Below are 23,484 nucleotides of genomic sequence, written 5' to 3' on the forward strand. Positions count from 1 at the left end.
TATTCAGGTATACAACGTAATGATTCAGAATTTTAATAGGTTATATTCCATTTAAAGTTTTGATAAAATATTGACTGTATTCCCCTGTTGTACTATATAGCCATGTAGCTTATTTACTTCATATTTACCTAGTCAGCTCTTAATTTCTTCTGGTATGTTTTTCATTTCAGTTATTGTATTCTTTAGTTCTGTCTGTTTCTTTTTTATATTTTGTAGTTCCTTGTTCAAATTATCATGATGTTCATCTATTCTTTTCATTAATTCAATTAGCATTCTTATTACTAGTGCCTTGAACTCTTTATCTGGTACCATTTATCTCTGATTCATGTTGTTTTTTCAGAGTTTTTATTTTTTATTTTTTGTTCTTTCACTTAAATTCCTCTGTCTTCTCAGTTTTCTTAGCTATCTGTATGAAATTATGTGATGCGGTGACCCATCCCAGTCTGGAGGGCTGTCCTTGTGTGGAGTGCCTCTGTGGTCTGCGGGTGCCGAGTGGCTTTGGTGGGAGGGGTGGATCTGATGTGAGCATGGGGGTCACTCTCCCATGGTGTTCCGGCTGCTCTCACCATGGTAGGATGTGGGGTTGGACATGGAGGGTCTAGGGCCAAAGCCAGGCACGAGCATGGGCTTCTTCTCTATTCTGAGGCTCACACCTCCTGTTGAGGACTGGATCCGGTCCCCAGTTGCTGCAGGAGAAGCCCTGATCATTGAAACGGAGCCGGTTCTGTTCCCGCTGAGTGTGTGCTCTCCCGACTCCGGGCATTGGCACCTCCAGTGCAGCGCAGAGCCGTGTTAGAGCCAGAGGAGCTGGAGCGTGTGGTTCAGGGTGCAGGCTGGGGTGGTCCCAGCACCAGCCGAGTTCTGGTCCGCTTCCTGTCTGCTGTAAGCACAGGAATGACGGCTCTCGCCCCATTCAGATGAGCCAGCCCTGTCCTTCACAACCACGTGTTCTCAGCTGGGGCCGCCTTTGCCCTAGGGTGGAGCCGCACCTCAGAGCAAGCGGCTGCAGGGGTGTTCTGCTCAGGCTGGGGCACGAGCTGGGCGGTCACTGGAAACTGTCTAGAATCGCAGGCAGTTCAATTTTTTTCCTCTGCCTTGTTTCAGGAAAAAGTGAGCATGTGTGTGCTCTTCCCCAGCATATTCTATTTCCTACAGCCCTGCTGTCAGTCCCACTGCTTTTCAGATCAGCTGAGGGGACTCATACTCCTGATGCTGGACCCAGGACTGGGGTGGCCTGTATGTCTTTCAAACTGCTCACTCCCCAGAAGGGAATCTCCAAGTCTGTGTAATCCTGTTCCTCTCCTGTGTCCTCTCGTAAAGATGCAGGTCCAACCTAATTGCTTCTCTTCCCTCCCTACCTGGTTTTGTGTGTATTTTTTTCAGTTTTGTTTATAAAAAGAGTCTTTTTGCCAGTCTTCAGTTTGTTTTCAGTGAGCATTGCTCCACATATAAATGTATTTTTGATGTGTTCATGGGGGCAGGTGAGCTCTGTGTCCTCCTACTTAGCCATTTTATCTTCATATCTGTCCTTGTATTTTAAAATATAGGTCTTATGTGATTAATACATTTCAGAAATTTTAATCTAGTATCTTCAAGAGACTAAACATGTATGTAGATAAAAATTGGAATCTATTTTCAAAATTGAATGTTTATCTACAAAATGTAAAATAACTAGATATTTGAGGAAGATGTATTTTTTACTAAATTTTTCCATGAGAGAACCAAACATCATTTTTTGAAGATAACATGGATGAATTGAAACTTTAAGATAGTAAGGATGTTAGAGATTATCCCAATTAATTACCTAACTTAACAGATGAAGAAATTTACCTCTGGGAAGAGAAAACAATTTGGCCAGATTGAAAACTAGTATGTAATTGAACTAAGATAAAACCCCATGTGAACTGAATATAGATCAAGTATTCTTTCCAAAGCTAATTAAATAAAGTTCTTCAGCATCAATTATTTCTTCAACAAATATTTATTTAGTACTGTACTAATTGTTTCTTGGTGTATAAAAATCATCACACAGAGAGTCTGGACATGGCTTAGCTCAGTCTTTTGACTTACAGTGTCTCACAAGACTGTGATCAGTGTGTTAGACAGGGCTGTGGTCCCATCTGAAGGCTCAGCTGGGGAAGAATTATTTCCAAGTTCATTTAAATGACTGTTGGCAAGATTCAGTTCCTCAAGGCCTATTGAATTGAGAGAGTCTCAGTTTTTGGAGGGGTGGCTATTGGCAGGAGCCATCCTCAGTTCTTGCCACATGAGTCTCACCAGTATTGCTGGAGTCATCAAATTCAGCAAGAGAAAGAGTCAGCTAGTAAGACAGAAATAGCAATCTTATGTAGACCAACCATGGAAACGACATAATATTGGTTAGCATCAAATTCCTTGGCCAGTCCATATTCAAAGGATGAAGATTGTACAAGTAAGCAAGTAGGAGCCTTTGGGAGCCATGGTAAGTCAACTTGGCCTACCAAAAACCCAAAATAATAAGAATATAAGAAACTGAGAGAAAGTTAAAAGTTGGCATTTCCTTAATGAGTGAGACTTGATATAGGTTATTTCCTAACTCCAAAAAGGTATAGTTTGTTAGTATGTTTATTGCATAGTATGATTTCCCTTCTTTGATTAAGATATTTTGATTCTGGTACAGATTGCTAATGGATATTCCAAAATTGGATCAAATATGCTGATGTCATTCTTTTGATTAGGCTATTTTGTTTTCCATTTGACAAAAGTCATAAATTAAATGTCTTCCTAAATTGAGCTGGGTGATTTGAACATGACAATACTTTTTGCTTCATTGTTCATTAATAAACTCCTAAATGCAGTTGTCAGTTAAATTATCTTTGAGAATGATCAGGAAAAGTATTTTGGCACAAAATTTAACAATAACTATCTAATTTGATAAAAATAAATATATATTGGGTGTTGCTTTACTTTTATGGCATTTTCCACATTATATTCACATCATTGTTGCATTCTCATCCATTTTTTATTTTTAATGTGAGGAAACATTACCTGTTTCAAACATGAAGATCAATGAAAATGTCTAAAATAGAGAAAATTTTGTTATTTTTATACTTTAGAAACCACTGATAAATGAATTTGCTTTAGGTGTAGTCTTATGTTTAAGAAAATGACCTGTGTTCATTTGTAAATTATAATGGCACTAAAAGTAAATCTTAATTCCATGTGTCTAATTTCATAGCACAAAGCTAAGGTTAAATCAGTTGCTACCTACAAGAAGTGATCAGGTGTCATTTAAGGTAACCACAATAATAATTTCACACATATGAAAGTACAAACAAAAAACTAGTTGGCAGATTTTCCAGGTTGTGGTCAAGTCCATTTCTAAACACATATTTACATATGTAACCCATATGTCACTATGTTGTATACATGATCTGAAGATAATTTACTGTTTTCTAAAACAAAATTGTTCATTTATAACATTTATTTTTCATTTGCTCTGAAAAAAGTACTGTGCTAGACATTATGTTGCTTCAAGATGAATAGTATATATATAATTCCGATTCTCAAATTTCTCTTAGTCTGGTAGGGAAGACAGATATGTAAAAGCTATCTGTAATATAAGATAAATAGTAGGGTATAGCATGTGTGTTTAAATAAAAGTTGAGACAAATCTAAGCTCGGGTGAATAAATGATTAATTCCAAAGGCAGAGTCACTTGTTGCATATGAATTGAGCACAAAGGGATTTATATATGTGTAAGGCAATTGGCTTTGAACCCAGGCCATGATAGGCTCTCTGAAAGTGTTTGTTAGGTGATCATAGGTGAATTATATGACTTACAGGTGCTGTTGGCCCTCTCAAAGGAACTTCTTCTCCAGGTAGAAACTAATAAATATTTTCGTGTGGGGTCCTGAAACAATGTTGACTTAAAGTCATCTGGACAGAGGTGTTGGTTTCAGTCACAGCAATGTATGTGTCTGCTATAGGAAGCAGCAGAAAGCAGTAAAGGAGGCTTAGAAGTTTAAAGGGAATAGAAGAAAGTCCCCAGTTGATTGTAGTCACAAAAGCCACAAAGATATTGGAAGTTTGTGAAGTAATTGGGTGATTCTTCTATTAGAGTTTTATGGTCAGTAGCTTTGGGAAATAGGAGAAGGCAATGGCACCCCACTCCAGTACTCTTGCCTGGAAAATCCCATGGACGGAGGAGCCTAGTGGGCTGCAGTCCATGGGGTCGCTAAGAGTCGGACACGACTGAGCGACTTCACTTTCTCTTTTCACTTTCATGCATTAGAGAAGTAAATGGCAGCCCACTCCAGTGTTCTTGCCTGGAGAATCCCAGGGACGGGGGAGCCTGGTGGGCTGCCGTCTATGGGGTCGCACAGAGTCAGACACGACTGCTGCAGCAGCAGCAGCAGAGGCAGCAGCTTTGGGAAACAGTGGATAGCATAATCGACCTCCTTGAAGACTCTTAATACATGTTAGCTTTGAGAAATTCCATAGAAAACAAAGCAGTTTAGCTTAATGTTTCCTAATTTATTTGATCATAGAAGTATCCCTCTACCCCTAACCACAACATCAATATCTCCCTGCAAAGTTCTGAGGAAACTTTGGGAGGTGGTAGCCCATTCAATTAAATGTAGAACCGCAGATTATTTTGGTTTCATGAGCATTATCATGTTTATTCTTCTCCTTGCAGGACTTCATAATATTATCTTGTCTTAGTCTCAAATTATTGCTTACTGTACAAAGTCAAGAAACTTTATTATAATATTTTCATCAAATTCTTCAAAATGAATGACAGTAAAGTCTACTTATTACATAGGCAAATGACAGAGTCCAGCACTATAGTAGACTTACCATGAAGTCAAGGATTATGTGTGATCCTAAAGAGTAAATAATGTCCTATATTATAAACAGCATCTATTATATAAGCAGCATCTGTTATAAACACTTTACACAAATGTACTATACTATTGTTGCTTTTTTAAAAAAATTGAAAGATTCACAGACTCATTTGTTCACATTTCCAGTCGTCTTCCTCCAAATACATGTACTAATATAAAATTAAGAATATGAATATATATAATATAAATCAAAATTCATATATATTGTAATTTATAGTCATTTCTGTTTACTAGGAGAACCTGCCTGCCAATGCAGGAGACATGAGACATGTTTGTTTGATCACTGGGTTGAGATGATCCCTGGAGGAAGAAATGGCAACCCACTCCAGTATTCTTGCCTGGAATATCCCATGGGCAGAGGAGCCTGGTGGGCTACAGTCCATAGCCTAGCACAGAGTCGGACACAACTGAAGTGACTTAACCCACACACAAAGGCTTTAAAAGACAATTGAATTATTTTTGACACAGGATAAGCAGGAGCTGACATCTTAATTTCTGCTCTTTTTCCATTACTTTAAAGTCAAACCATTAAAGACTGAATGTCTCTTGAGTTATCTTTTAATGGATTTTATTCTTTTGTTTCTAATATTCATTACCAGTACAAATCATTTTACATTTACATTCACAATAGTTATCTTTAAAAACTATTGTGTTGAAAATTTAGTTTCTTGAATGACTTTGAAGATATTTCATTTGTAGAACAAAATGATCATATCCATTTAAAAGGTCTCTTTCATTGGGCTTTTTGGTACAGACATGGGTTTTCACTAAGCATGTCTATATATACCTGCCCTGCAGAATCCAAATGCCTCCTTTTTTATATACTCAGTTCCTGACCACCTAAAAAATAATGTTTTTGTGTACAAATTAAGTAAATGTCCAACTTTCAAGTTAACATTTTTTTAGAACTCTAACATGCCACTTCAATAAGCTGTATAAAAGTCAAGTAATATTCACAATTTATTCAGTGACACAGTTTTTTAATTTGTTTTTCTTTTCTTCTTCTTTTATAATTGTTCTTAATAACTAATGAAAGATAAAATGCTGCATTGGTTTAAAAACATGTATATATATATTTTTATTTATATAATTAAACTTTTATTTAACTCCATACAGAAGAGAAGAAAGCTAAGACTAGAGAAAAGACTGAAGAAAAGATTAGAAAGGAAATGAAAAGTGTGAAACAGGAGAAGGTGAAGCAAACAGCTACGAAAGTAAAAGAAGTACAGAAAACATCACCCAAACCTAAGAAGGATGAGAAAGATGCTGCGGCTGTGTCCAGGCATGAACAGAAAGGTAAACATTCAGAGGAGGCGGCCAGAGGTTCTAAGAGAGTGTTGGGCAAGAAACAGATGCAGTGAAATTAAAAACTGAAAAAGATGAAGATCAGACTTCAGAAAGGAGTGAAAAATGTGTATAAGTGAATATGCATGAAAGGAAATACAATAATTGGGGAATTAAAATTTATCTATAGAAATGCTAAACTGTGTTCACATATCTAAAGATGCGTGTTGAAGCATTTTTAAAAGAGAATTTGTGTTAGTATCTGAAATTATTTAAAGGAAACATACTCTTTGTCCTCTGTGTACTCTTTGAAGAACAACCATCCAGGAAAATGACAGCAAATTTATTAAAAGGTATATCTTCAAATCATATAAATAAGTATCAGAAAAAGTATCCATACATCTCTGTAGCTCTGCAAGGGCACATAATTCAGAAGATACATTGAATTATTAAATCCATTTTGTCCAGTGACTAAATTTATGACCTTAGAAAGCTTTGTATCTTACATGTAGTGCTGCTTTTCAGTAAGACTGATGTCAAACTTACATCCAGACTTCACAGAAACAGAGCAATTAAGTGGAGGTAGAATGTAAACTTGACATTCTTTAAAGAAAGGTGTTTGTAAACATAGAAGGGTGGAGTTTTAAGAGGTTCCCTGAGGACCTTATCTCAAACATCTCCAGCCCTTGGTGACTGTTTCCTTGCCTGAATCCACTCCTGGTTGAAAGTTGGTACAGTTTTCAGCTTCCCCACACAGATTGTGGGATCTTCTCTGTGCAGACTATTCCTATCAATGTTTTTTAAACATTAAAATGTTTTCCTTATTCTGAAGTTTCAATAATTTTAGTTGAGGGCTAAAGTTAAGGCTTGTTTCTATAAGATTTGCATTTAAAAAGTTAAACATGTCGTTACTGAGTAAGCTATTTGGACTATGAAACTGAAAATAAATTTTCCTACTATAAGGTACAAGATATGGAATTTGAGAACCATGCTCTTTTTGTTTTAGATTCTACATAAAGATGAAATTATATTGTATTTGTCTTTGTAATCCACTCTCATATTTTACCTTTGAATCACTTTTTTCCCTGAATGCAGAAGTAATATTTGGATATGTTTGTTTATATGAAGGAAAAGGTATATTTTTTCAAAGTACATTTTGAAAGGGAAAAAAAAGAAAGGAAAAGTTTGTGTGTTTTTTTGTAACCCACCAATTTTTATAATTAAGTAATTTTATTTCAAAGTAATATTTAAAGAGGCTTCCCTGATAGCTCAATTGATAAAGAATCTGCCTGCAATGCAGGAGACCCCAGTTCAATTCCTGGGTTAGGAAGATTCTCTGGAGAAGGGATAGGTTACCCACTCCAGTATTCTTAGGCTTCCCTTGCAGCTCAGCTATTAAAGAATCCACCTATAATGCAGGAGACATGAGCGAAATTAAATCTTTGAAGCCCAAAAACCTTTCTTCAATTTTAAAGATGATTATATTGCCTTGAATCAATTGAAAAATTAATTATCATCTCTAGCAAAGCTGTATGTTTTTTATGCAATATTTTGGGTAGGAAAAATGTAGTAAATAAAGAAAAAATATTTTGAATGGACTATTTTATTGTGCTAGACAGGAAAATTAATCTTCTGATTCACTGACATACTTATTTAAAATTATTATAAAGATCCTAAAATACTTTGCATTTTAGATTGTCTTTTCAAAAAGAAAACAATCACATACAAAAAGAAAAGAATCACATGAAACCAGATTAAATGTACCAAGCATATTTTTATTTTTTGCCCATAAATACAGCATGTAAAAATTCATTCCATTTATATATGGGAGTACCAAAATACTCATCTAGCAACTAAGAATATGAATTCACTTTTCAATGTTCATTTTTAGTACCTTAGTTATTTGGGGTACATATTTTATTGATAGGGACTCATCACTAAAATATTTCCAAATGATATCTATTTTCTGGGTCACATATATTGTATTTTATTCCTATCAGTAACCAGAATTATTAAAGATAACATTATATTACCTTTCCATTTTCAATTTACTAATTTCATTTTCACATCACAGAGCTATTTATCTATTAAAAGGATGTTCAACTATCACTTAAGAGTTGGAAATAAAAGCACAAATGTGATTTTATCAGCTAAACAAATGCCTTTACTAAATTCAGGCTCTATTTTGAGAAGAGCTGCCATCTCAATTAGATAAATGTATTATTAGGTAAATAATGGAAACTTTACCTCTAATAGCTTATCAGATATATAAATGTATCATTTAAGAAATTAAGTTATGATTTCAGAGCATTTGTTTTTAAAATAATTGCATTATAGTTTTAACTCAACCATGATAAAGACATAGTGCTTTCTAAATTATCTACTTGTGAGGTGGCTTTGATTTTGAGACTTGTATTGATTTTGATTTAGCAAAATAGTTATTTCTCCTTTAGGTAAAGGAGTATTTATTTGCTTAGCTTGAATTAGACCTAATGAATTTGCTTTATTCTTGCATATAGATCTCTAATAGTGCTTTTTAAATAAATAGGCTCTATAGGTCTTTTATTCACTGGACACAGATTTTTATGTGTAGCAAATTATTTAATTATATAGTATACATGCATATATATTCATACATGGTTATTTTTAAAACTGTATATATAAGCACTATATTTTTCTAAAGCATCAGGAATAAGATTTATATATATATATGTACATGCCTATTCTAAATCTAAAACACACTCTTATGTGCTACATAATCTGTTTTTTATGGACCAATCTGTTCTGTTTAGAGTAGGATAAGAAGGGTCCGCGTGATCAAGCATTGTTCTCTGATTTTCTCACAGGCTATGGCAAATTTGTGGGGAAGGAAAAATCAAATCTCCCCACCGCTATGCTCTCTCTTTCTTTTCTTCCTTTTTCTTACTTTTTTAAACAACTATTCACGGCAGGCAGAGAAACTGTAGCTAATGTGAATCTGCCGTAGAGCGCCAGGCCACATATGCCCCACTCTCATTAGAGGTTTTCTAAAATCTCTTTTCTGTTAACATTCTGCACCCTGAATGCATTTTCTCTCAGCTGCCACTCCACAGGGAACAACCAAGAAGGCAGCAGCTGAATGACATCTATCACGCTCCCTGAGGATCGGAAAGGGGAGAGATGGACAGCATGTGGCATTCCTAGAAAGATGTTCATTTGGAGAAAAAAAAAATACTAAGAAGTGATGAGGAGATATAAAATTACCTTATGTGAATCACTGTCACATAGCAATGAAAGAATGGTAGAACAGTTCAGATTTTCTTTAGGAAAAAATGACCTGTTTTAACATTTGAGTTGGATTTAAAGAAGCATTTCTGTAAAATGAAGTTTCCAAATTCAGGATGGCCTGGTTTTGCTTTATCCTTAGACAGGTGAAGCAAACACACTGGGGACTGCCCAACATATTCCTGTCTAGAATTCTCACACGCTGTGTAGGTCAACACACAGGACAGGTGGAAAGGAGCATCTTAATTTAAAATATTTAAAATGTCTTAACTTTGGGAATTCCCTGGTGGTTCAGTGACTAGGACTTCATGCTTCCATTGCAGGGAGCACAGGCTCTTTTCCTAGTGGGAGCACTAAAACCCTGCATGCCACAAAGTGTGGCCGAAAAAATTCTCAACTTTAAATATTGTAAAAATACTTTCATCTTCTTGATATGCTGGTGCCGTTAAAATGCAACATCACAGCATCATTTAAGTATAATAGAATCCTCCTATGTGGTATAACCAAAATAATTTTCTAGATTAAAAAAATTAACCTTCTTGAATTCATAAGAGATTTTCTTTTTCAAATTGGAAGCTTGTAGGACTACTGGTGCATTAATTAAAGAAATGACTTTTGGATCCAGAAAATAGTGGCATAAGAAATACAAACTTTTTACATAGGTAATAATATGATATATAGCTTCATTACACTGTCAGCATTCAGTTAAAGAAGACTTTCTGAAGCATGAAGATTTTAGTTAATTCAATAAACTAGTCTACCTGTTACGTATACAAAACAATCTATCACAGTTTGGGGCCGAGCGACATATTTCATTTGCGGGGGGGGGGGGGGGGGTGTCCAAACCCTTCAAATTGCAAGAAGTCCATGCATTCTAAACTTCCAGGATACATACTTTTTCCATTGTTGTTGCTGAGGGCTTTAGAGACACTAGAAACGATTGTCAAAAAAGAAATTTTGAGTGATTTTAGATTAGTTATTCCAAAAGTGGTGGTCTAATCTGATTCCTGTGGGATATTGGAATGCATAACCCTAGGGTCCAGACCCCATCGAATTGTAGGGTTTTTGTTTTTTTGGGTTTTTTTCCTTGGCCTGACTGTGCCAGGAAATCTGCATTTTAACAAAGTCCTCATCTTTTTGTACTTAAATTACCCTTTGAGAACCACTTCTTGAGATGTAGAAAGGACACATCTAAAATGATCAGTCATTAGCGACTGAAAGAGGAAAGCCTGCCAATGTTAGGAAATCCTCACTTCTCAAACTCAAACTTGCAATTTAAGGGAAATGTACTTTTCATCTTAGAGTCAAATGGCTCACTCTACAATTTCACTAAGGAAAAGGGTTATACCCAGAAAAAGGAAAATACCCTCTACCTTAATCTTCTCTGCTGTATCATAGGATTACCTGGTCCTGGGATGAGAATCCCCTGTTATTACTGTTAGTACATCCATAAACAAATAGATTCTTGGACTGATCTGAGAGCTAGCTCCTTCCCACTACCCACCTCACTGGTGATTGTTGATGGATTTCAACAGTCAAAATCCATGCAAATTTTGGAAACTTTATGAGTTTTGGCCTACCAATTTAGGTACTAATGGAAAGAATTATGCTTTTGCATCTTCTGCAATAGGTGCATTTATTTTTTTCAAATACCTAGCAGAGTTTCATAATAAAATGGATTACTCTAAAAATACTGTAAAACTCTAAAAACAATGAGTTTTACAAAAATCCTTTTGTGGGGTATTTATATAGTAATGTTTCATTATTTCATAGGTCTGATTATATCAATACATAATTTAAAGCTCCTAAGGGTATGTCATGTTGTATAAATTTAATAAACTCTCTTGATACTAAAGCTGCCTTTGGATTTATTGACTTAGTAAGATGCCTATTTAAAAACATTAAAATGTAAATTATTTTGAACAAGATTCATTTAATAATCTGCAAGCTTTAAAGAAGATACAGTAAGGCTTAGGCAGTGATTTATCAACGGAAATTTGGATTGGAATGACTTCAGCATAACCTAAAGTTATGTGAAAATTTAAAGTTGGGTGGAATGTCTTTAATTTAGAAGGAAACAAAAAAGAACTTCTGAAATTCTTTTTGATGAAGTCTGCCCTAAAAGCTCAAATCTGTGCTTTTCTTGACTTTTCCCAGGGACCATAGACTGATCAAGATTATAAGATGATCCTCTAGTAAAGATTACCCAATCAGTTACCTTAAGAATGGTGCTATTTGATGCTGTTAAGTTTGTTTTTCTGAATTTACTCTTCTATTTGAAGAGAATCTCTATGTAGAAGACCTGACAGGTTGCAAAGGGGTTAACTCTCATGCTTCCTTTTCAAGAAACATTCTGCAGCTTCATTTAGACAATCAGGTGAAGGGTTGGGAATTAGTATTTGATAAAACAGTCCAAGTTTCTTGTGAAACTTCTGTTTATTTGGGAGTATATATGCAAACAATGAGAAAAATTGCTTAAATATGATGACATAATAAATTTGATGAAAGAGGTTTTGATTTGTAAAAACAACCACTATAATATCACTATGAACGAGTCTGTTTCAATTTTTAAAGGTATTTTTTTGTATGGAATAAATGAAAACATGTTTATTATTTCTTTGTGTTCATATGTGTGCAAATTATTCCTTCACATAAAATATTGTAGTAACTAAAATAGAATTATACTACTTTGTTTTGTTAAGGCATTTCTCTCTAGAAAAAAAGAAAGGTATTGATGACATTTTTCATTGTTTTTTTTTTTCTTTCTACTTTTGTCAGATCAGTATGCATTCTGTCGATATATGATTGACATATTTGTCCATGGGGACTTAAAACCAGGTATTCCAAATAATCTTTGTGTTTGTCTGTTTTAACAGTCTTTGCTTTCAAGATTGTTTGTTTTATATGTACTAAACTGTTATTTTAATTTTTTTAAAAAAACTGCATAATGCATGTGTAGATTTAGAGTAAACCAATAAAAACCAGAAGTAATAACTGGCATTAGGGCCTTTAATTTTACTTGCTATGACTGCATGGCCTATTGCAAATGAAGTCAGTTTAAAGCAAAAAAAAAAGTGCTAATATCTTTATGTACAAAAAATGCTAATATCTTTAATAATATCTTCAAGTGAAGGGTTGAATCATCTTAGTCTCGGTAAACTTAGAATAAAAGACCTGTGACAATGAAAGCATTCTTTTTTTTAAAGAAGTGAACAGAATACATATTAAAATCCATCATATTTCAAATATTGAATCTTTTTTTCAAACCTTTTTGATTTTCTCACTTGCAAATGACCTTGGTTAACCACTCCAGAGAACTACTATTGATGGAGACAGTCAACCTTGTTAACAGTCAGCAAATGGGGAAGTCTTTTTACCTAAAGGAATGTATCTATCATCTCTCCTGTCTTTAAATGTTGCCCAGAGTATACAAAGGAACTCTTTGTTGTTGTTGGTTAGTCGCTCTGTTGTGTCTGACTCTTTTGCGACCTTGTAGACTATAGCCTGCCAGGCTCCTCTGTCCATATTTTCCACATTAAGAATACTGGGGTGGGTTGCCATTTCTTTATCCAAGGGATCTTCCTGACCCACGGATCGAGCCCACATCTTCTACACTGCAGATGGATTCTTCATCACTGAGCCACCAGGGAAGCCCCATAGCAAATCCTACAATGGTATTAAAGTATTAGTCACTCAGTCCTGTCAGAATCTTTGCTACCTCATGGACTATAGGCCACCAGGCTCCTCTATGCATGGGATTCTCCAGGCAAGAATACTGGAGTAGGTAGCTATTCTCTTCTCCAGGGGATCTTCCCAGTCCAGGAATTGAACCCCCAGTTCCTGCATTGGCAGGCGGATTCTTTACCACTGAGCCACCTGGGAAGCCCCAAGGGATTCTTTACTAACATCTTAATTAATAATTAGTAACTTAATTGGTTGTACTCTGTCTTTTCAGATTTAAAAACTGACAGTACTATGTTCATGTTTGGGGAAACATTTCTAGGAAGATGGCATTGTTAAGGAAGGAACTAATTTACATTAGACTAATTGAGGCTGATTGTTTAAAGCAAACTGCATTTTGTTTTCTTCACTATTTTTATAGAAATCTTTCTAAAATGTACAATTATAATTCATGCATATAAGGACAAACAGGCATGTTATATCTGAAATATAAATATTTGAAACATCTAGGTCCTTGAAAATTAGAAGATCATGAGAACTTAAGCCCTCAGGAAAACTTAGTAAATTTTAGTACCTTATTCAAGTAAATTTCCACTTCCTTTTCTATTTTCTTATCCTTTTTTAACTTTCTTATTGGATTAGAAACTGGAATAAGGAGAAAAATACTGAAAAATACAATTACTCATTTTGTAAAAATGAGTAGTGTTAACATATGTGATAGTATCGTAATAAAATTAAATGGAAACATTGAGGAAGGTAGTTTAATATAGTGAAAAGAGAGAGCTTTTGGACACAAGTAGAGATATCATTCTTGACTCCATTCCTTTTTAGCACTGGACCTTCAGCAAATCATTGAACTTCATTTGATCTTCAGGGCTCATACATTTAAAATTGGGATTATGTAACAAACTTACAAAGTTGCTGATAGAACATCTAATAGATGCACAACAAAGTACTTTTTTCTGTAATACATTTATTTCAACCCAGCCTGTCTGGGCAAGCATTCCACTTAAAGGGAACGTTTCAACATTGACAAGTCTCTGTCTCTATACACCATTAACTCAATCTTTAAGTAGCAGACTGTTGCCCATTTTATTCAGCTGTGATAGTTTAAGAAACTTTTACTCTACTCTACTTTGCTTTTTTAAGAGACCGAATCTTGAAGATATCAGTTAGCTATTTACTTACACACAAAATGAATCTACACTGTTGATGAGTGTGAGTTTTTAAATACCATCATCTGAAGAAAATGTGTTCTTTATTCCATTTAAATTATTCGTAGGAGCTACTAATTGATTATAAAATACAATTTCTAAGAAGATCACAAGAAGCAGATAACTGTGGGGTATCCAGTCAGTGACAGATGTTAACAATTTTGTAATCACAATGCCATTTGTGTCTTTCTGAAAATTCAACAATGTGTTAAGATCAGAAGGAGCAGTTAAACCATCTCTTCATGAGTTAAGGAGAATTTTGTTGTTGTTGTTGGGGAGGAAGGAAACTTTCCTTTACCTTCCTAGGCTCTTCTAGCTGCTATAACAATTGAATTGACATGAGAGAGCTCAAAAGGAGAAAATCAAATTTAATTTCATAAACATAGGAAGCCTACATACACGAGAGGGTCAGAGACAGAAAGGCACAATGAAGTATATATTGCTATCTTGAACTAAGACATGAAATAGGCACCCAAGGCTCTGAAGGACAGGAGAGTAATTCACAAGACAGTATAAAAAAGAGTAGATATTGGGCAGTTCGATGTTTGCCCTGAGATACAGACGGGGACACCTAGATAAAATTCTGGTAATAACTTTTTTTTTCCCCTGTGAAAACCCCCCAGTTTAATTCCTTGTAGATAGTTACGGGAGGGGAAGTAATTTCTCTTGAGGTTGTAGGATCTCTGTTGTCCTTGCTCAAAATAATCCACAAGCCAGAGTGGTACATCTTGAGGAGGTCTGTTCTGAATCCCCAGGGTTCCCTTCTTTGGAACTTCCCCAGGAAGTTTCCCAGTTCAGAATTTGAGTTGCTAGATTGCTGTATCTCTCTGAACCAGTCTCTTAGTATTGAAAATAGGTCATCTCGGTTAAAGTATCCCTTTCCATGAGGCACAGGTGGGCTCCCAAAGTTAGGCTTATGGTGCAAGCAGTCAGATATTTAATAAGAGACATTTATATGGAAACAAAAGAAAAATAATGGTTAGTAATTGGAGTAGACTGCAGACCCAGTTTCTGAACTCCAACTCCAGTTGAGAAAGTTTCTAGATGCCCAACTTGAAGCATTTTAAGAGGGAGCAGGGACAGGCAGTGACAATCTGATAGATTTTTCAGGTTTGCAGTTTGAACGTAGCTAGTGATCTTTCTGATTGGCCCTAGCAATAGGCATGAGGATTATCTACATATGAGCTGTTATGGTGATTTCTCTGAAGTTTATATCAAGTTGTCCAACTTTAGTGTGCATGTCTTTGGAAAATGGGCAGTTTTTGTTCTCAATGATTTCAAGTCAAAAGAGTGGAAGAAAAGTTGGAAAACTTAGTTTGGAGAATTGTTGCCAAATATTTGGTGAAAACTGGAAGAATTCAGGAGGAGTCAAGTTTATAGTTATAGTCAAAAGACAATGGACAGTAGTAGAATCTAATACCCACAAAAGTATATTACTGAAACATAATTTTTCTCTGTAAAATCATTCTCATATCTATAAAATATAGTCAAATTAAGACTAATCTCTTTGCAAAATAAGTCATTTCAATAAATTTGGGCCAATTATGTATATAAGTACAGTAAGAACAGTGATCATATAGATCAATCATCATCTTACATTGTTTTTGTTGTTGTTTTTCTGACAAATTTAGTATAATAGTATAACAAATGTATAATATGGTACTTAATGCTGATAACTCTAAAGACATGTCTGTATTAATTAAATTACAAACTTAAACTTTTATTTACCAAAAATTATAGTAGCTCCTGTGAAACTGAAAAACATTTGAGTTAGTTTCTACTGTATCTTTGAAAACATGCTTAATTTGTATAGTTCTTGTTCATTTTAATTTTTATTTTTAATTAGAAAGTAATTGCATTACAACGTTGTGCTGATTTTTGCTATGCTTGTTTGTTTTTAAGCCAGTTAAATTGAACTCTTTTATAATTAATTTTAGTAATACCACTCAGAAGTAGAAAAATACCATGTCTATAATGTACATACATATAGATAGACATAAAAAAGAAACCTTATGATTTTCATTAAAAATTTTTTTTGAACAATAATTTTGGGCAAGGGTGCTTATATAGCAATTCATATTTTAAAAGCCCATTCTATTTTTTAAATAGTTGAGTATTAAGATTTGGAGATGGTCTAGATACAAGTTCCTACAGAGATTACAGGACTTTTGCAAGGGAGGTTAGGAGATCTATGAAAAGAAATGGGTGGAATGTGAACTTCCTCTAGAAGTGAATTTCCAATTTTGCAAAGATTTGTAAGACCAAAGGCTGATCAACCATCGAACTACATCATCCTCAATTTGCTTCTTTATGTCAGGGAGACTTCTACGTATGTCTTAAATAAAAATATTTATATGTTCTGCTCAGGCAGTTTTGTTGGCATGTCCAATTAATATTGCTTGAAGGGCAGATTCATGTGCTTTTTGTTTTACAAAACTAGTTAAAGGAAACATCTCCCAGTGAGATACAGTGTCCATCCCCATAATACAGTCAGAAGAAAGAGATACAATAATGGTATATAAAGCCTGTTCAGATTTATCGGTTCTCTTATAAACTTTTATCTTAATTCCATTAACTCTTATGTTACTAATTATAGCCTCCATTAGGATTTCATGAATAAATTTTAGTTTTACAGTATTGAGTAGGGGAAGTTTTCCCAGCCAGACATAATATCTATTCCCATAAAACATTCAGGTAAGTTGCCATTACTTCTTTACATAAAGCTTGTTTAAACATTCTCATTTTTATAATCTTATCAACTCTTACATTTCTATATTCTTTCAATCTAATTATAGCCTGAGTCATAGGCTGTACCAGTGGATATTGGTACCAGTTCATGGGGTTCCCATATCAAGGGTTTCCTGGAAACTTCTATTTTCTATCCCCAGACCATTTGAGTCATTTTTCTGCAGAAGGCGTTGGGCCCCCAGTGAGGGGTTAAGCCAAGGAATCCTGGTTCCTTTGTCAATCTTTAATTTGATTAACTGGCTGGTTGCCCCTAGTGATTGTTGATCAGATTTCTCACAGTAATCTCTGCCTTTCAGCTTTTCAAATTTCTCCAAACTGGGATAAACAGATGAACTTGTCTGGATTTCTTTAAATCCAGTTGCTGGATGAAAGGGGGGACATTCAGGCCCACCCAGCCTTTGGTAGCTATATGAAAACCTTTATAATAACCATATCAATGTCTGTTTAATTCATCCTGATGCTGGATGGCTTTATTAAAGGTTCAGGATATTGTTCTACCTGTCCAAAAATAATTTTGGACAAGGAATGCAAAGGAAAACACAGAGAGAGAGAGAGGCACAAAGAGAAACAAGAAAACTATTTATTAAAAAGCTAAAATATGCGCTCAGAAAAGGATGTGGGTGTGCTTCCAAGTGAAGAGTGCCCCTCAGGTCTTCTGATTACCCTTTTTATTTCATCTTAACCTTTGAATAGTCATGAGTTTTTTTGTATTAGGTGCAGAATATTCATTGATGGGGCTTCCCTGGTGGCACAGATGGTAAGGAATCCGCCTGCAGTGTGGGAAACCTAGGTTCAATCCCCAGGTTGGGAAGTTCCCCTGGATGAGGACATGGCAACCCACTCCAGTATTCTTGTCTGGAGAATCCCCATGGATAGAGGAGCCTGGCGGGCTACAGTCCATGGGGTCACAAAGCGTCAGACAGGACTGAGCAACTAAGCACAGCACACATTCATTGATGAGAAAGTGGAAGCCAGGTGATTGTCTCATTTACTTACATCAGTTTTGGTTCTTGTGCACTGGACTCCTGAAGCCAACACACACGCATGCTGAGAGCTATTTTCCCTTCAGTTTCCCCTTACCAGTTGAATACTACACCTGGAATGTTGTATGGTGGTCATATGAAGCCTGGACATGTTTATTGAGCACGCTCAGACATGCTCTGTGGGTTCCCTATTCAGACATCACAAAACTTAATCAGAGTCTGCTTTATGTTCTTGTTGCTGATGCCATTCCCCAGTGGCTTTGCCTTTTTGCCTAATGACTACACATAAGTGTTGCTAGAAGGTTGGTTCTTGTTTCATTGCAGAAAGAATTCAGAGATGAGACAGGGAGGTCAAGAAAGCAAAGTGAGGATTTATCTAAGGGATACTATACTCTTAAAGAGAGAAGTGGGAGGGGGGATAGGGATGGGGAATACATGTAAATTCATGGCTGATTCATGTCAATGTATGACAAAAACCACTATAATATTGTAAAGTAATTAGCCTCCAACTAATAAAAATAAATGAAAAATAAAAAAAGAGAGAGAACAGACAGTATAAGTTGAGCAGCTGCGCTGTTCACGAGATGTATGGTTTTCTGCCCTTTGGCCCATGTACCCCGTTCTCTGTTCGTACCTAGCTTTCTGCCTGCTCTAACATTCCCCCTTCAAGGAGTCTGGACCCTTGAAATCTTTTGAGGAGCAAAGGGTCAATAGTCCATCTTCTGTAACTGCTTCAAGCTGAGTGTGGGCACTGTCTCTACCTTTGGGTGCAGATCCCCTTGGTATCTGTCAGAAATAGGGGCGTTGGTGATGTTTACAGTGTTGGAGATGGAAAGTGGGGAACAGAAGGAGGCAGCAACCTTGTGCAGTGTATGTGAACAGTTCTCACCTTTAGGTAGGATAGGTTGAAATTCCTACATCATCATTTGAAATTGGAATTTTCTGAAGTCATGGGGTTTCTGAAGCACCTCAGGTTTCAATACAGCAGCTATTAATAGGGAGAAATGGGACTATATCTGAGTATAGTTATTAGTTATATTAAACATTTTATTGTTGTTCAGCCACTAAGCCACGTCCAACTCTTTGTGATCCCATGGACAACAGCACACCAGACTCACCTGTCCTCTGCTATTTCTCAGAGTTTGCTCAAATTTATGCCCATTGAGTTGATGATGCTATCTAACCATCTCATCTTCTGCCATCCATTCTCCTTTTGCCTTCAGTCTTATCCAGCATCAGGGTCTTTTCCAGTGAGTTGACTGCATCATGTGGCCAAAGTATTGGAGCTTCAGCTTCAGCATCAGTCCTTTCAATGAATATTAAGTGTTGATTTCCTTTAGGATTAACTGGTTTGATCACCTTGCTGTCCAAGGGACTCTCAAGAGTCTTCTCCAGCACCACAATCTAAAAGCATCAATTCTTTGGTTCTCACCCTACTTTATAATCCAATTCTCACATATATACATGAATACCGGAAAAACAATGGCTTTGACTATACAGACCTTTGTTTGCAAAGTGACATCTCTACTTTTTAATACAGTGTAGGTTTGTCATAGCTTTCCTTCCAAGGACTGGTTCCAGGCTTCCCTGTCCATCTAGTGAATCGACCCTAGCCAATATGGGGGTTAGCTACCCTCTCCCCCAACCATGGCAGTCCCACTGGCCCCAGCATCCTGGGGCCCCGTGTCCTTCCTGGAATCTGTGGTACCTAGGATGAGCAACTTTCCTGAGGGCTCCTCTACAGATTCTAAGTTCAATGATTAATCCTTCTGTTCCAGGGTATGTTCCCCTGGAATGGACATCCTTATCGTTCTAGGCCCTGTATAGTTAGGGAACCATCTTTTATCCAAAAGGGTGTTGAAAGTCTTGGTTGCTCAGTCCTGTCTGACTCTTTGAGACCCCATGGACTGTAACCCTCCAGGCTCCTCTCTCCATGGGATTTCCCAGGCAAGAATACGGCAGTGGGTTGCTACTTCCTTCTCCAGGGATCTTCCTGACCCAGGGCCTGCACCTCCTGTGTCTCCTGAATTGACAGGTGGATTCTACAGCGCCTGAGCCACAAGTTCCTAAAAATAGACACTGGCCATTAAGGGAGGTGGTGTAAAGCTTTCTCTTTTCCGTTCCTTTTTGTGGGCAGTGCCACTGGGCCTCAATTCCGCCCCCCACCCCCCGCCCAAGCTCTTTCCAGCAAGCTATGCCAGGTGGCCCAGGACGGGGTAGGGCAGCAGAAGGCACTGTATCTGTCCTTACAGTTACAGAGGTCCCGGGGGCCCTGTGAGGAGCCTCCCAGTCCATCGACCCTGAGGAGGCAAGCGCAGTGGGGGCATGGGTTAGCACTGGGGCTTGTATCCCCTGGGCACGGCCATCTCCCATCTCCGCTACCCATCCCTGCCCAGGCCACCTTACCCCGAAGGGCGGGATGGGGCGGGGGAGGGAGGGGTGGGGGGTGGGGGGTGGCAGGGAGGCTACGGGGACGGGCGGACCACCGCGAGGCGCGCTGTGGACGCACATGACGACTGCCTAGCCGCAGCCCCCCACGATGCGCCCCACTGCTCAGTGCACCGACCGGATACCTCCGCTGCTTGTGGCCCGAGGCAGCTCCCGAAGGGATGGCGGCAGGGCCTCTGGGCGGATTCTCTTACAGGGTAGGTAAGGCCTGGCTTTAGATTTCCACACAATTGAACAGAAGGACAGTTAATCAAATGGTGGATAAGGCAAACCCAGAGGGCAAGGCTCCTGTGGTTCCCGGCGCCAGATGCCAGTGAGACAGGCCGGAGAAACTTCCTGACGTGCCAGGCACAGGAAAAGCAAGACCTAGCGATGAGGCTGCAAAATGCCTGGAAGGTTTGTTTCTTTTTCGCCATTCCCAGCTGAGTAAGGCACAGAGGCAAGAATGGAGTGAGGCAAGGAGGCAGAGAAGATAGTCAGGCATGGGTGGACCAATAATAATAAGGGCAGTCGCGGGAAGGGGGCGGTTTTCTGGCTTTGTGTTTTACCTGTGTGCCAGAAACTCCGTGGAAATTGCCTTGAGGTCGGCGGACAGGCCTCTCTCTATTCACGACTGACACATCCTCTTGCGGCAGATTTCTCGCGGTGAGGGTCCTGTGGCTTCTGTGGCTCAGCGCAATACCGCTCTTGCCGCAGTAGGTCTGAAAATGCCGCCGACAGTAAGAAAGCGGAGAGAAAGATGGCGGAAATCAGGCAGCCCCTCTGGCGCTCAAGGGAGGCGGAAGCTTAACCAAATTCTGCGCCTGTTCTCACCAAAGATGTTCCCAGAAGGTAGGCTTTCTCTCATTACAGAAAGAATTCAGAGATGACAGGGAAGTCAAAAAAGCAAAGTGAGGATTTTTTTTGATAGAATGCTGTCAAAGGGAAAGCAGACAGTTATTAGGTGAGGAGCTGTCTTGAGCTTTGCCTAGCTGGTTATGTGGAGGGTAGAAATGAAGGGGCGGAATATTCACCAGGGAGGGAGGATTTTGTGGTCTTATTCCCAGATTTTCGTTCTAGCCCCACCTTCCTGAGGGAAGGAAGGATTTTTATCTTTATTTAGTCTTGATCAGGAGTGTCTTGGCATCAGCGCATGATGGGAACTTATCTGTAAGGATAAATTTTGTAATGAGAGCGTAATGAGCAAAAGGTTACATTGGGATGCTAGAGACTCTCCTGCCTTTTCCCACCTTTCTTTGTCTGCCTCCGGGTCACTTATCACCCCCCAAATGTGGTTTCCTGCCATTCTGGAGGTTCCTGCTTTTCTTTGTCTGCCCAAGGACCCCAGTTGATTACTGTTAATATGTATGACTTCTTGCCTTTTGGTACATGGTGGCCCCTTTTCTCTATTCTTATCTAGAAACTGCCTTCTCCAAAATGAGGAGCTGTCCTTGGGTCCAGTCCTATCTCTCCTACCTCAATCCCTTTTTTTAATAACCATCTAAAGATTCCACCCTGCAGGGATGAGTCTGGAGACTCTTTCTTTCTGAGTTCTCTTTGTTCCATCTCTTTCAATACTTGCTTTATTTACCTTACTTCTTAATAACCCTTTAAAAAAATTTCACCTTGTTGGGAAGAGTCCCTTGACTTTCCCCCGAAAGCCTCTTTTCATTATCTTGTTAATTAACCTAATGTTTTTATTAGCATCGGTGAGACCCATAAGGGAAATCTGAGACTGCTTCTTGAAACTTTTTTTTTATAATTAGGGGAGTTAAAGCTAGCCATTATATTGCTTTGTATCCACTTTTTAATTTGGTCTTTCCACAGGTACCAATAAAACATGTTTGACAGCTCTCTAAAAATTTAACAATTTAGAAGTTTTTCCAATTCAGAAAATAGGATCTTAATAGTGACTCAAACCAATTGGACTTTCTGTGGCTTAATCATAGGTGCAAGAGGTGTCCCCAAAGGAGAATAAAAAGAGATGCAGCCCTTGAAAGACACAAAAAAGTTCACTTCCCAAAATAGTCTAAGAAAGTAGAGACCTTTGTTGCACAAGCAGTAAGGATGACATAGTGCCTGCACTAACAGAGCTACAAAGGTGCTATGAAAAAGCTTTTCACAAGGTGTTATGAAAAAGGCTTCTTATAGACTGGGACCCTTATGATAAACTCCCCTGACAACGCGCATGCCTGGACAAAGAGATGCTAGTCAAAGTCACGGTTGATATCTGCACTTAGGACCAACTGGCTACAGCTGCTCTAAATCCCAGTCTGTTTGACTGACTTAGCAAGTGCAGATAGTTACATCAACCTTCTAGATGGCAAATACCAAAGAGACTATTCTCACAGGTCATAAAGTCAAACAAGCGCTCAGGACAGAATAAGACAAAAGAGACAGATAACAACAACAACAAAAAACCAGCGACCATCTCTGGGAAAAATATGGATCAGTGGAACCAAGAGTACTCTGCCAGATTTTCCAGTCACTAAGTCTAATGAACTGGCTCTACAAAAGTTTCTCCTGCTAATTAAATTTTTTATTAAGGGAAAAAGACCAAGAAACACTTACCACTTGTCTGATGTCCTAGGATCTCTCAGCTGCAGCAGCCTTGGAGTGAGCAGAGTCCAGCCAGGAAAGTTTATCTCACTAAGACAGCTGTTTGGGAGGACAAAAACTTTCCTCTACTCTCCTAGGCTGTAAAAATTACATTGACATGAGACAGATTAACAGGGAAAAATCAAATTTAATTTCATACTTATACAGGAATCACCCCCAGCTATACATAAACACAGACACACACACCCCTACATACAGGAATCACCCCCAGCTACACAGATACATACACATATACATACATATAAATACAGGAATCACCTCCAGCTACACAGATATACATACACATATACATACATATAAATACAGGAATCATCCCCAGCTAGACACATACACACACACACACACACAGAGAAATCGCCTCCAACTACACACATGGCT

General features: G+C 37.7%; 1 protein-coding gene across 25 annotated transcripts in view; it reads left to right on the top strand.

Annotated features, from left to right (window-relative positions):
- Positions 1-23,484, top strand: part of TRDN (triadin) — a 392,562-nt gene that overhangs the window by 130,168 nt on the left and 238,910 nt on the right. For all 25 annotated transcript variants that reach the window (XR_010659958.1, XR_010659959.1, XR_010659960.1 and 22 more), the window contains exons 8-9: positions 6,003-6,182; positions 12,213-12,272. Coding sequence is in view for 19 of the 25 variants with exons in the window: in XM_065911840.1 (XP_065767912.1) it covers positions 6,003-6,182; positions 12,213-12,272 (240 nt within the window). In the remaining 6 variants the exon portion in view is untranslated. The remainder of the gene's footprint in view (positions 1-6,002; positions 6,183-12,212; positions 12,273-23,484) is intronic.

This window comes from Muntiacus reevesi, chromosome 19 (genome assembly GCF_963930625.1).
Source record: "Muntiacus reevesi chromosome 19, mMunRee1.1, whole genome shotgun sequence".
NCBI lineage: Eukaryota > Metazoa > Chordata > Mammalia > Artiodactyla > Cervidae > Muntiacus > Muntiacus reevesi.